The sequence below is a fragment of the Vombatus ursinus genome, unplaced genomic scaffold, assembly GCF_900497805.2.
Source record: "Vombatus ursinus unplaced genomic scaffold, bare-nosed wombat genome assembly UNPS02014819.1, whole genome shotgun sequence".
Classification (NCBI taxonomy): Eukaryota; Metazoa; Chordata; class Mammalia; order Diprotodontia; family Vombatidae; genus Vombatus; species Vombatus ursinus.
The window spans coordinates 2443521-2455927 of NW_020954597.1; the positions used below are offsets into that span (position 1 = coordinate 2443521).

Consider the following 12407-nt stretch of genomic DNA (forward strand, 5'->3'; position numbering starts at 1 on the left):
CACAAGCTCTTGACATCACCCCCCCACCCCAGCAGCCATTGGCTCCTCCTTTCCTCTGGGTTTTAGGTTCTAGGGAAGGGATGGGATGGTCATCCCACTTGGGCCTTTGCTCCTGCACTCTTCCATCCCTTCAGGAAGCTTGCCTAATTGTGTCTCTGTTTTCCTTCATTTTCAACCTAACTCCGGCTACTGGCACTTTCCCTGCTGCCCTCACAAAAATCTCACTAGACCTTCCCACCCCCACAAACTCTCATTCTCCACTGAGCCTCCTTTAACGAGAAACAGTGAGGAAGGCCTTGACTCTCATTTCCTCTCCTGTCACTCACTTGCCGAGCTCTTGGGATCCACTCTCCCGTCCTACCACCTGAATCAGTCTCCCGAGTTGGCAGGCAGCTCTTCAGGACCAATCCTCATCCTGGCCATCGTAGCCAACCCTGTCTCCTGGTCCTTCCTGCTCCATCCGAAAGCTCCTCCAATCAGCATCGCCAAATACCGGTCATTTCCAACTGTCTCTTGTAAGCAGCGCCAAAGGCAGCCTTGCCCTGAGCTACCTCCTACGCAATGCTTCCTCCACAAAGTGCCATTTTGGACTATCACAGTTCTCCTAACATATGCACCGGATGTCCCCCTCCCCGCCCCCCCCAGAGCAGGGAGAGAGGGTTCTGCCTTTGTCTCCAGATTCCTGGTCCCCAGTGCATCGTGGGGGTTAATAGATGCTATTTGACTGATTGAGTGTGGGTGTGCAGACTTTCCTTAGTAAGCCATTGCCTGTGGCCCAAGCCTGGGAGTGATGTGCCATTGCTCCTCCCTGCCCCACCCCACCCCTTCACATGCACAACACATGCACAGAGACGCACACGGACACACACACTCTGCCCCTCTTCAGCGCCACTCCCCTCAAAAGTCAGACTTTCAGCTGAGAGACCTCAGTTTATTGGGGGTGAGGCTTAGCAAGCCTCGGTTCTCTGGGGCCTCTTCCCGTCCTCCCTCCCCCAGGATGCTGGGTCAGCCTCCCTTTGCCAGGGGGTCCGTGCAGGGTGGAGGGTGCAGGCAGGCCTTCTTCTCCTCCACCTTCCCCCTTTGGCCCTGCAGCTCGGAGCAGCGGGGTCTGGGGCTTCCCCAGAATGTCACGTTCTTCTTTCCCTGGCCTTCCACCATGGTCACCGTGGGCCTAGATCAGATATGGACAGTGGTTTGGAGCCCCCTAATCTCTATCAGCCTGAGCCCTAACTGTCCTTCCCCACTAGGGGTCATGGGCCCATGCCAGCTGGCCAGCATAGTGAGGCTCCTAGACAGGCCCCAGCTTCTTGGCCCTGTTGCCCCAAGAAGGCCCCTCACCCTACCCTCTCCTTCTTGAGCCCTGAGTTCCTCCAGGAGGACTCCTTCCTCCTTCTTGAGGTAGGTCCCCCACTCACGGGTAAGCAGGCAACTTGGCAGTGCAGTGACGCTGTCGGGAGCGGGTGGGAGACGGCCCACAGGGGGGAGTGCAGAGACCCCAGGGTCCCCAGGCTGCCCAGTAGCCATCCACTGAGGGAGAAAAAGGAGAACAGGGCACGATCAGAACCTTGTGAGATAAGCCCGCCCAGCCCATCCAGGAAGGGGGCACTTACAGGGGCACAGGTGGATGTTGTAACAATGACGAGTCTCCTGGAAGCGGCCTGTGCAACGCCGGCCATTGTGGAGCCGGCCCTCACACACTCGAGAGCGCTGCTGCTGGCCTGGCTTATCCTGACACGCGATGCTAGAGATTGCGAGCCGGGTACAAGTCTCCCAGGCCCCCCAGGGACCCCAGTGACCATCAACTGGGCAAGGCTGGTCTGTGATGCATAGGCCATCGCGGGTTTCATCTCCAGCACAGGGCGCACCTCCATGCTGAGGTGGGGGGCTGTTGCACAGACGCTGTTCCCGGGTCCGACCCAGGCCACAGGTCACTGAGCAAGGGCTAGTAGGCCTCCAGGGGCCCCAGCCACCCGCCACTGTAGAGATAGGAGCAGAGAGGATAAGCCTAGACCCAGGGAGAAGGGGCAAGGGTGGGGGCACGGGAGGGAGAGAATGATGGAAAACAGGAGAAAATGATGGAAAAGAGGGGTGTGGGAAGGAAGGGAAGCTGGACCCAACCCTGAAGGACCCCAGTTCCCTTCAGTACATACCAGGGCATGGTGGGAGGCCTTTACAGCTGCGCTGCTCATGGGCCTGGCCAGAACAGGGGTTCCCTGGGGGCTGGACTGAGGGGGCTGGAGAAGAGCACGTTCTGGTTCTGTGTTGGGCAGGGGCCTGGGGTCCTCCGTGACAGGAGGAGGAGCAGGATCCCCAAGGCCCCCAGGCTGCCCAGGCCCCATGTACTGAAACAGAAAGGAATGTGTCATGTACAGCCTGTCCTTCCCAGGCACGTGTCTAGGACTGGGCAGGGCAGGGCACTCACTGGGACAGAGGGTCTCTGTATCACATGGCTTGGTCTCAGTTTCCCCACCAGAGCAGCTGCCCCCGCACTTTGGGACTGGCTGGTCACAGGCCCTTCTGCGGCTCCGGAGACCCTGGGCGCAAGTCACGGAGCATGCAGTCCACGGTCCCCAGTCAGACCAACCACCAGCCTCTGAGGGACAGACAAGACAAGGGATCTGGGATCAGAAGCCAGGCTCCATCTCCCTATCCCTTCCCACCAGCGGCTACCCTGGGCCTCACTCACCTGGGCAACAGTCCTGGTCCTGACATGCCTGTAGCTCCCAACGAAGGCTCCCAGGCCGCCCCTCCCCAGGGCACTGGTCTCCCTGGCCCAGGCAGCGTTGATGACGCAGCTGGGAACCCTCTGTGCAGGACATCGAACACGGGGACCAGGCAGACCAAGGGGACCAGCGAGGGGCCCTGGGGTGTGAAGGTGAGGTCACTGGGGTGGCTGGGCCATCTGCATTTCTAGCTCTGCCGTCTGGTTCTCTCTTCACAGCTGTGCCCAGGTGCGCTGCTCTGCTCCTCTTCCCTCCCTTTCCTTTCCCCTCCCTCCCCCCTGCACTGCCCAGATGCTCCCACCAAGAAGCTGGTGGAATCCTGGCCCAGACACCCCCTCACCCGCAAGCCTGGCAGGTTGGGCTCCCTGGGATCTGGAAGCCGTGGGCAGCATTGAGGCAGCAGGCATCCTTGCTGACACCCTCGCCCAGGAGCCCTTGGCATTGGCTGGAAGCCTCCTCAAAGTTGGAGAAGCAACGCACAGACTCCCCGCCTACACCAAAGAACATAGCACACGTGTCACCTGCATTGCGGCGAGCTGGGGAGACTGGGCTAAAAGGGGGCCAGCAATGCAGTGCCAATCAGGGGGGAGGCTGGGAGGGAATGTGGGCAGAGAGGAAGAAGCAACAGACAGGGGCTATGCCAGGGACAGGTTACCTGCCCCGTGGGACGAGAGGAGGACGACGAGGGGGAGGAGAAGCTGAAGCAGTGTGGGGAGCCGTGGACAGATGCGGCTGAAGGCCATGGCGACCAGTTGGAAGAGAAGGAGGGAGGTCCCGGGTTTTAAAGCTCGGCCTCCATCCCCTTTGCCCCCATCTCTGGGTCAGCCCCCTGACTCAGCAGAGAAAGAGGAAGTCGGGTCTCAAGGAGGAAGGAACTAGAGGAAGAAGGCTAGAATGGGCCCTTTCCCCAATGGGGCCCTGAGCTTCTGCCCAGCCCTGGCCCACTCTCGGTGCTCTCTCTATGTTCTATCCGTCTCTCTGTCTCCCTTCTCTCTTGCCGGGATGGCAGCCGCGCTGACTGCCTCCTTCAGGCTTCCTCCCACAAGGTCAGCCTGTTTGAAAGGTTCCCAAGAGTGACCAGGTCAACAGCCTCAGCCACAAGGGAAGTGTTCCGGGGGATGGGAAAAGGGAGAAGTTGGGAAAGGGTCCCCCAGAGCCCTGAGCAGACCCTCCCCTTCAGCCCCTCTAGCCCCATGTTTCTCCCCATAAAAGCTGGGCTCAAGGGCTCAGGCCAGAGCCACAAATCAATTCCAGAAACATTTGTGAAATGCCAATAGGGGTGAGGCCCTGCTCGAGGGTCTGAGGGGGTTACCAAAACAAGACCACGAGTCTACCGCATCAATTCGGGTTCAGCTGAGGGGGCCTGAGAACACCAGCAAGTGAAGAGGTCAAGGAATGTTTCCCAGGGGAACTGAACTGAACCTTGTAGCGAGAGAAAGCTTTATGAAGTCAGAGCTGAGGAGAAGAGGCACACCTGGCCAAGGGTGGGGGGATGCGAGAGGAACCATCAAGTCAGCTGGCCAGCCGTGAAGAGGAGGAAAGCAACATAAAACACGAAAGAATGTTGGATGGAGGGCCTGAGAAACCAGGCTGAGACGTTTACAGTTGATCCCAGAGACAGTCCTGGGCCTTCAGGAAATTCTTTTGGGAACTGGATGGAGGACAGATTGGAAAGGAGATCAATTGAGAGGCTATTAGAAAAGACACCAGTGGAGAGAAGGGGATGGTCTCTTTGGGACCTGTTGAGACTGAGATGCAGATGAGTCAACTTAGTGAGGTCCAGCAGGCCTGGAGCTCAAGAAAGAGAATGAGGGTTAGGGTTTGAAAGGTTTGTGAGTCATCTGTAAAGGGGAGATGGAGTCTATGGCGGTGGGAGCGACGAGAGAACACGAGCCAGTACAGAGCAGCACCAACCGAAGTCCAGAGAGAAAAGGGGAATGAGGCAGAAGGGGCCACTGGACTGTCTCACTGGGGTGTCGGCTCAGAAGTCACAAGGCAAAGAATGGAGGAGCTGGGGAAGCATAAGCAGTGACTATACAAGACTTTCCCTAGGACTGTAGCTGGGAAAGAGAAGAGGCATGGGATAGTAGCTCGAGGGGATGGAAGGGTCAAGTGAAGCTCGCTTTTGTTTCAACTCTGGGGGGGACTTGGAGTCTTGGGAGGCTCCAGGAGGCACAGGGAGCCAAGATCAGAGACAGGGAGAGGCATGGCACGCTGGAGGAAGAGGGAAAAGCAGCAGCTGAAGAAGCCGGAGGCCTCATAGAGAATTCAGTCAAACTTATAAGAATACAAGTCATTCCCCAATTGATAAATGATCAAAGGATATGAGTAGGCAGTTTTGAGATGAAGAAATTAAAGCCATCTATAGTCATATGAAAAAATGCTCTAAATCACTTGATTGGAGAAATGCAAATCAAAACAACCCTGAGGTACCCCATCACACCTATCAGATTGGCCAACATGACAAAACAGGAAAATGAAAAATGCTGGAGAAGATGGGGGAAAATTGGAACACTAATGCATTGTTGGTGGAGTTGTGAAATGATCCAACCATTCTGGATAGCAATTCGGAACTATACCCAAAGGGCCATAAAAACGTGCACAGCCTTTGACCCAGCAATAGCACTTCTAGGGCTGTATCCCAAGGAGATCATACAAATGGGAAAAGGACCCTCATGTACAAAAACATTTATAGCAGCTCTTTCTGTGGTGGCCAAGAACTGGACATTGAGGGGCTGCCCACCAATGGGGGAATGGCTGAACAAGTTGTGGTATATGAATGTAACGGGACACTATTGTGCTATAAGAAATGATGAGCAGGCTGACTTCAGAAAAACCTGGAAAGACTTGTATGGTCTGATGCTGAGTGAAGTGAGCAGAACCAAGAGAACTTTGTACACAGTAACAGCCACGTTGTATGATGACCGATGACTAACTTTGATAGACTTAACTCTTCTCCGCAATGCATGGATCTAAGACATCTCCAAAAGTCTCATGCTGGAAAATGCTGTCCACATCGAAGGAAAGAACTATGGAGTTTGAATGCAGATCAAAGCAGACTATTTGCTCTTTTTTTTCCTTCTGTTTTGTTTTGTTTCTTCTTTCTTGTGGTTCCTCCTATCGGTTCTAATTCTTCTTTACAACATGACTAACGTGAAAATGTGTTTAATAGGAATGTATATGTAGAGCCTATATCAGATTGTGCACCATCTTGGGGAGAGAGGTGGGGAGGAAGGGGGAGAAAAATTTTAAACTCAAAAGCATATGGAAGTGATTATTGATAAATCAAAATAAATTAAGAAAAAAAAAAAAAGAAGACAGAGACCTGTAGAAGGTGCTGAGGCTGGCAAGTGAGGGACTGGCCGTGGGTAATTGCAGCAGTGGGGGAGACAGAAATGAACGAGATGAATATTTTCCGTAAAGGAAGAGACTCCATCCTGTGCCGAGGAGGAAGTGGAACAGGGTGGGGGGGGGGGGGGCCCTCGGCTTGAGGAAACAGTTGGTGCAGGCTCACCCTCATTGAGATGAGAAAACAGGAATTTGTAGGAGACCTAGAGTCCAAATCATTGTGTAACTAATTTCCTGCACTGATCAGCAGCTTGAGAGCTGTGCAGCAGCCAGATGGCGAGTGGGACCCAAGGCTCAGGCGTGACTGGCATGAACATCCCATGGACAAAGGGCCAAGGGAAGACAATGCATATACTTGGAACTGGAGAGCTCTGGTATCTGCTGTGAAGGGGAGGCCAGAACAGGCACACTGGCCTAAAAGGGAGTGAGGAGGAAGACAGACTTAGGCTTGAGGTGGACAGAAAGAAGGTAGAAGATTATCATCAGAGAATTTCCGAGTTCACCATTATAAAGGTCTAAGGGTTTGGGCGAGTCAGGGATGAGACTGAGCCTGGACTCAGGCCTCAGTTTTGTCGAGGATCAGGGCTCTGTGTCAGAGCGGGGTCATGGTTCATTGTGGGACCAGGATCAGAGGTAAGGTTTGATGTGGGGTGAAGGCTCAATCTGGGATGAGGGTTGGGGCGTCTAGGCCAGGCCTCACTAGGGTCAGTTCTAAACTCCCAAACCAAACCTCGGAGCTGAGTCAGGTATCATTCTGGGGTTTGGCCTCAGTCCAGGGCAAAGGTCAGGGAATGTCCGAGGGGAGGTCTGGCCTCAAGTCTGCTGCCAGGGCTGAGCCTGGGGCCCAGATCAGGCTTTATGTGGCGTTGGGAGATTCTTATACTTAGGATTGAAAATTCAATTTCCATAATACGAGCCCCTTATGACCATCACCAAGGTCAACAAGAGTCAATAGTGTGACATAGTAACCAAAAAAGGAAGTATAAGCATAGAAAAGCAGAATGTGTGTGTGTGTGTGTCCGGGGGGTGGGGGGGTGACAGGCCCCAGGGGAGGACTGGCTACACTTCTGGGCACCACCTTCTGGGGTAGCTATTGAGGAAGCTGGAGAAAATGCAGAGGACAACCAGGAGGGTGACAAGCCACAAGGTCATGCCATGAGGACCAGCTGAAGGAGGTGCAGACTGGGGTGGGGGGAACAAGGTGGGAGACCTTATTCTGCTTGAACCAAAGGGCAGAATGAGGAGCAGGGTTCAGGGTGCTTGCAAAGGCACAGATTTAGGCCAGCCATAGGGCAAGACTTGCCAACAATGAGAGCTGGCCCAATGTGAATGGAGTCTCACTGGGAGTCTTCAAGCAGAAGTGAGAATACTTGGCAGGTACATTGGACTAGATGCCTTGAATACGGGGTGTCAGGGCTCAGCTGAGGATCAGCTCTCCATCGGAGGTGAGAGGATTGGGTCAGAGCTTAGTCTGAGGCCCTAGTCGGATCTACTTGTGAGGCAGGTAAGGGCTAGAAGCAGGGTGAAGGTTGGTGCCCAGTATTGGGTCAGAGCACTGTCCAGGGTGTGGAGTAGGGCTCAGTTTGAGACCAGGACTTTGTATGGTGGTGGTAGAGACAGGGGCCTCCTCTGAGGTTGGGCTCAAGCCTTTTTCTGTGACTGGGATTCAGTCGAAGACCATGTTCAGGCTTTCCTTAGGCCTCAGGTTTCAGTTGGGGCACAGGTGAGGCCTCGTTCGAGGACTAGGGTTGGCCAGCAGTTAGGGCTTAAGGGAACTGTCTGGTACCAGGTCAGTCTGGGTTTGAGGTCTAATACATTCAAGCCTCAGGACGAGGCTAAGTTCAAGGCTCAGTGCACAGATCAGTACTAAGTGGTATAAGAGATAGCACCCTAGGCTGAGAGTCAGGAGGACCTGAGTTCAAATCTGACCTCAGACACCTATTAGCTGTTTGACCCTGGGCAAGTCATTTCCCCTTTGTCTTAACCCACTTTTCTTATCTGTAAATCGGGGACAATAGGGCCTCCCTCCCAGGGTTGTTGTGAGGGTCAAATGTGAGAATAATTGTAAAGCACTTATGTGCCTGGAACATAGTAAGCGCTATGTAAATGTTAGCTACCACATCTATATGTAGGGATGTGTGTGTGTGTGTATGTGTATAAAAATATGTGTGTATGCATATGATCACACCCAGAAGTGCCACCGCCTCCCCCTCAAACTTCACCACCACCACACCTTGGTGAAGGGGGGAGAAGAATTCAAAGCAACATTCCAGGGATCGCCCATCCCACCAGATCCCAGGTCCTTGGTATAAAAGAGAAACCCTCAGCGGGCTACCCAGTGAGAAGGGAAGACCCTTGGCCACGAGCATCTGAAGGACCTCGTGTGATGGATGCCTTGCTCACAAAGTTGCTGTCTGGAGTGGTAGCTCGGAGCCCAAGGATGGCCTGTGGGGGCTGGGTCCCTCACCAGGGAGTCTATTCCAGTGAGCCCGGGGCCGCAGGTCAGCGGCCTGTCTCTGCCACCAGAAGGAAACCTTGGCCCGACTTTCACTCCCAATCACCAAGCCCAGGCTTGAAAAGCGAGAGGACAGCTCCTGACCACACCCCTGAGAGCCAGGATAAGCTGTCTGCCCTTCTTCTGATCAAAGGAGTGGACCTTGTCTTTCCACGGTCAAAGCCGCTCCTTCTCCTATCCAGTATTTCCTGGACAGCAGCTGACCTTCTCTCCTTTCCTGGAAGTCAAGGCAGGGACGTCACCCCCTCCTATTGGGGGGGGGGGGGAGAGACATTCTTCTACCGCCGGTTGTTACCCTATAATTTCTTTTGGTTTGGCTTGGGGGTTTTTGTCAATGTGTGAGGCGTTTTAAAAGGAAAAAAAAAAGGAAAAAGCAAAGGGAGCTCCTAGCTGCTCGCCTCTGGGGTGAGTGGCTGGAAGGGGCCAAAGAAAGGGAATCTCGGGTTGGATCTTCCTCCTTTCCACTCCGCAAATCTGGGCCTCGGGGCACCTGAAAATAAAGAAACGCCCCTCCCCCACCTTCTACCTCCCTGCATTAAAATGGCCCTAGAAGTCGAGTTCCGGAGCAGGTGGGCTTAGGCAGCCAGGGGGCACCACAGTGCGCAGAGCGCTGAGCCTGGGGTCAGAAAGACCAGAATTCAAATGTGACCTCAGGCACTTCCTAGCTGAGTGACCCTGGGTAAGTCACTTCACCTGTGCCTGCCTCGGTTTCCTCATCTGTAAAATGGGGAGAAAAACAACACCTATCTCTCAGGGTCGTCGGGAGGATCAAATGAGATCGTATTTGCAAAAGGGCTTAGCACAGTGCCTGGAGCATAGTAGGTGCTTAATAAATGTTTATCCCCTTCCCTTCCCCCCTATCCCGCTCCGGCCCATCCAGGGACCCACAATCCTCCTTTGAAATAAAGCAGTCTTTTAAGTCCCTGGGAAAGAAAGAGTCATGGCTTCTGGGGACCTGGGGAGAGGACCACGGGGGTGGAGAGGCCGTCCATGCTGAGTGTGGGGACAGACACATGTGCCTGGGAGCTGCTGCTGCTGCTGCTGCTGCTGGCCGGAAACTGGGAGGAGAGAGAGACAGAGAGACAGAGACAAGAGAGAGGAGAGTGAAAGAAAGAGTGAGTGTGAGAGAATGAGACAGACGAGTGAGAGAATGAGAATGAGTAAAGACTGAGAGAGCCCGGAGATGAGGAGAGACGGACGGACGGACGGACGGACGGACGGACGGACGGACGGACGGACACAGACGCACGCACGGACGGACGGACGGACACAGACGCACGCACGCACGGACGGACGGACGGACGGACAGACCAGAGCCCACCAGAGGAAGCCGTGAGGAACAGACACACATGGACCTGGGTGGGGAGAAGTCGAGAAGACGAGAATTGACACGCCCCTCCAGGGGCCGCACCTGGAAGGAGAGGCGGGCAGGGCTGCGGGGCGCGATGGGGCTCAGAGTGCTCCAGAAGTGGATGCTGGGGGGCAGCGCACTGGGCGTCAGGAGCACCGGGGTCTGCGGTGGACGGGAGGAGGGCAAGGGACGCTGGAGCAAGGCCGCTTAAGCCCCGCCCCCGCCCCGCCCCCCGCCCCCCGCCCGGCGGCTTCTCCGGCTTACCAGGGCGTGGGAGGTGAGCAGGGAAGGCGTGAGTGCCGGGCCGAGGCCGGAAACCGCGGCCGGCTCGGGGCTCGGCCCCAGCGGCAACTCCAAATCCCGGGGTTTGCGCCCCTTCGAGGGGGCCGGCGCGGGGGCGGGGCCCGGCGACTCGACGGCAGCCCCCTCCTCCGGAGGCCGCTCCCCCTCCGTCTCGGACGGAAGAAGCGGAGATGCGGCCTCGGCCGGAGCCTCGGGCTCCCCGGCCTCCGCAACGCCTTCGGCAGGGGCCATTAGGATGAGCTGGCGGCGGGGGAGGAGACGAAGCTCAGGACCGGCTGAGGGTCGCCCCCCCCGCCCCCCGCCCCCGCCCCCAGCGGCTCCGGAGTCAAAGCCCCCCCCTCGCTCCCCTCCCCAGACGGCGACACACAAACCCACACACGTGCCAACCTGCAACGGCATTCGGGCCTCTGGGGCCTCAAGGCTGGCTGGGCTAAGTGGCTCCGGGGCTGGCCGGGCAGGCCGCACGGGGCTTAGCTGCTGCAGGGACTGGATGGTGAAGGTGGAGTAGAGCCCAGAACGCATGTACTCGTTCCGGCTGCTGCGCGCAGGGGCGGGGGCGGAGGGCCCAATGCTCCCTAGGGAGGCCTTCAGCGGCCGCAGGGGCTCTGCGGATATCTCAGCCCGGACCTGGCCCTCCTCCCCTTCGTGGCCCGGCCCCTCCGGGAAGGACACGAATTTGTAGACGAACTTCTGCCCACTCACCTTACGGATGATGTTCTGGGGAAAGTGGGAAGTTGGGGGGCGGCGGTGTTCAGGGGTAGGCCCAGCCCCTCCTCCCCCACCCCACAAAACCCCTCTCCCCGTGAGCGGGCCTCCCCAGGGTAAGCCGGGGGCCCCCTGAGCCAGGCCAGGCCAGGCCAGGCCAGGCCGGGGGAAGCACACCTTGTCGTAGTAGTATCGAAGCGCCCTGCTCAGCTTGTCGTAGTTCATGTTGGTCTTATTCTTTCGCAGCCCCCAGAGCCGTGCCACTTCCTCTGCGTCTACCAGCTTGAATTCCCCGTCACTAGATGTCCATGCTATTAGGTGCCCATTACTCTGCTCCTTCAGCAGCTGCAGCAGGAACTGCCACAGGGTCACGGATGGGTCCATCACTCCAGACACGAGGTCACAGGCCGGCCAGCTGGTTGTCGCGAAGGTGGGAAGAGAGAGAGGGCTACGGATGGCTCCATCACAACAAGGAGGCAAAGTGTAGGGGGAGCTGTGGGTGACTAGCCGTTCCATGACTCCAAAGGGAGGAAGAGGGGCATGAAGACACGGGGGAAGACACAGAATGTGGATATGGGGGTGAGATTATGTCTTGGAGCACGGACATGGGGATGAAACTAGGGCTATCCTGGTAGGGAGGGGACATGGGGAATGGGTACAGGATCGGGGCTTGACCCCTTATTGCAGGTGGCACAAATGGAGCCATTAATTTGAGGGGTACGAGGAAAGTACAGTCATGAGTTACGCTTATTACTGTGGGTGGACAGCACGGCCCACAAAGTCACAGAGAGCCAACGCGGCAGGAAGAAGACTTGGAGGATAGTCATCGAATGTTGAAGTTACGGCAGAACAGGACCACGTAACCTGGTCCATCACTGCGAGAGGGGGCGGGGCGCATGGCACCATTACTGCAGAAAGGGCAACGTGAAGGACAGGATGTCTGGGGCGGCCTATTAGCATACAGGGGCAGGCGCCATGCAGAGGGACTACAGGATAGGGACAGAGGAGGTGGGTCCGTAACTCCTAGGGAAGAAAAGACGCAGCTACAGCCATTGATGCCTACGGGTCGCATGGAAGGCCACAAGTGGGTCCGTTCTCGGGCTATTAAAGGCGCTGGGGGGGGGGGGGGCCCTCCAGGCCAGCCCTGTCTCCCTCCCCGCACAAATCACGCCCCCCTCCCCCAAAAAAATACAGAGAAGGCTCGCCCTTCGCCTGCAGAAGATGCCCTCCCGATTCCCAGGCTGTCCCTGCCTCACCTGTGAGCAACCCGATGGCAGCTCCGGGGAGCGGGGGCTCCATGGGGGAGTCCCAGCCCGGTAGCAGCCACCCTCCCGCCCCTAGCTCCTCCTTCTTCTGCTGACACCGATCCCCGGCCCCCGGCCACTCTGTAGCCTGTTATCCAGGCCCGGCCTGGCTTACAGCCCCCCCCCCCCCCCCCCCCCCCCCCCCCCCCCCCCCCCCC

General features: G+C 56.7%; 2 protein-coding genes across 3 annotated transcripts; both read right to left on the reverse strand.

The window, feature by feature from the left end:
* Window positions 1–910: 910 nt before the first annotated feature.
* Window positions 911–3552, reverse strand: CFP (complement factor properdin). The gene is given in 9 exon segments (XM_027836828.1): window positions 911–1171; window positions 1416–1527; window positions 1611–1976; window positions 2151–2342; window positions 2423–2593; window positions 2687–2862; window positions 3064–3214; window positions 3379–3513; window positions 3516–3552. Coding segments are annotated over 9 exon segments (1491 nt in total). The 5' UTR covers window positions 3538–3552; the 3' UTR covers window positions 911–1005.
* A 5817-nt stretch (window positions 3553–9369) lies between these two features.
* ELK1 (ETS transcription factor ELK1) lies at window positions 9370–12284 on the reverse strand. Of its 2 annotated transcripts, XM_027836801.1 has the most exons (6): window positions 12202–12284; window positions 11123–11360; window positions 10628–10957; window positions 10202–10480; window positions 9998–10099; window positions 9370–9644 (listed from the first exon to the last, which is right to left on the reverse strand). In XM_027836801.1, exons 2-6 carry the CDS (start codon window positions 11327–11329, stop codon window positions 9525–9527), a joined length of 1038 nt encoding a protein of 345 aa, XP_027692602.1. In that variant the 5' UTR covers window positions 11330–11360; window positions 12202–12284; the 3' UTR covers window positions 9370–9524. The 2 variants fall into 2 exon arrangements, with proteins under 2 accessions (XP_027692602.1, XP_027692601.1); XM_027836800.1 differs by lacking the exon at window positions 12202–12284 and having other exon boundaries at window positions 11123–12195.
* Window positions 12285–12407: the final 123 nt, after the last annotated feature.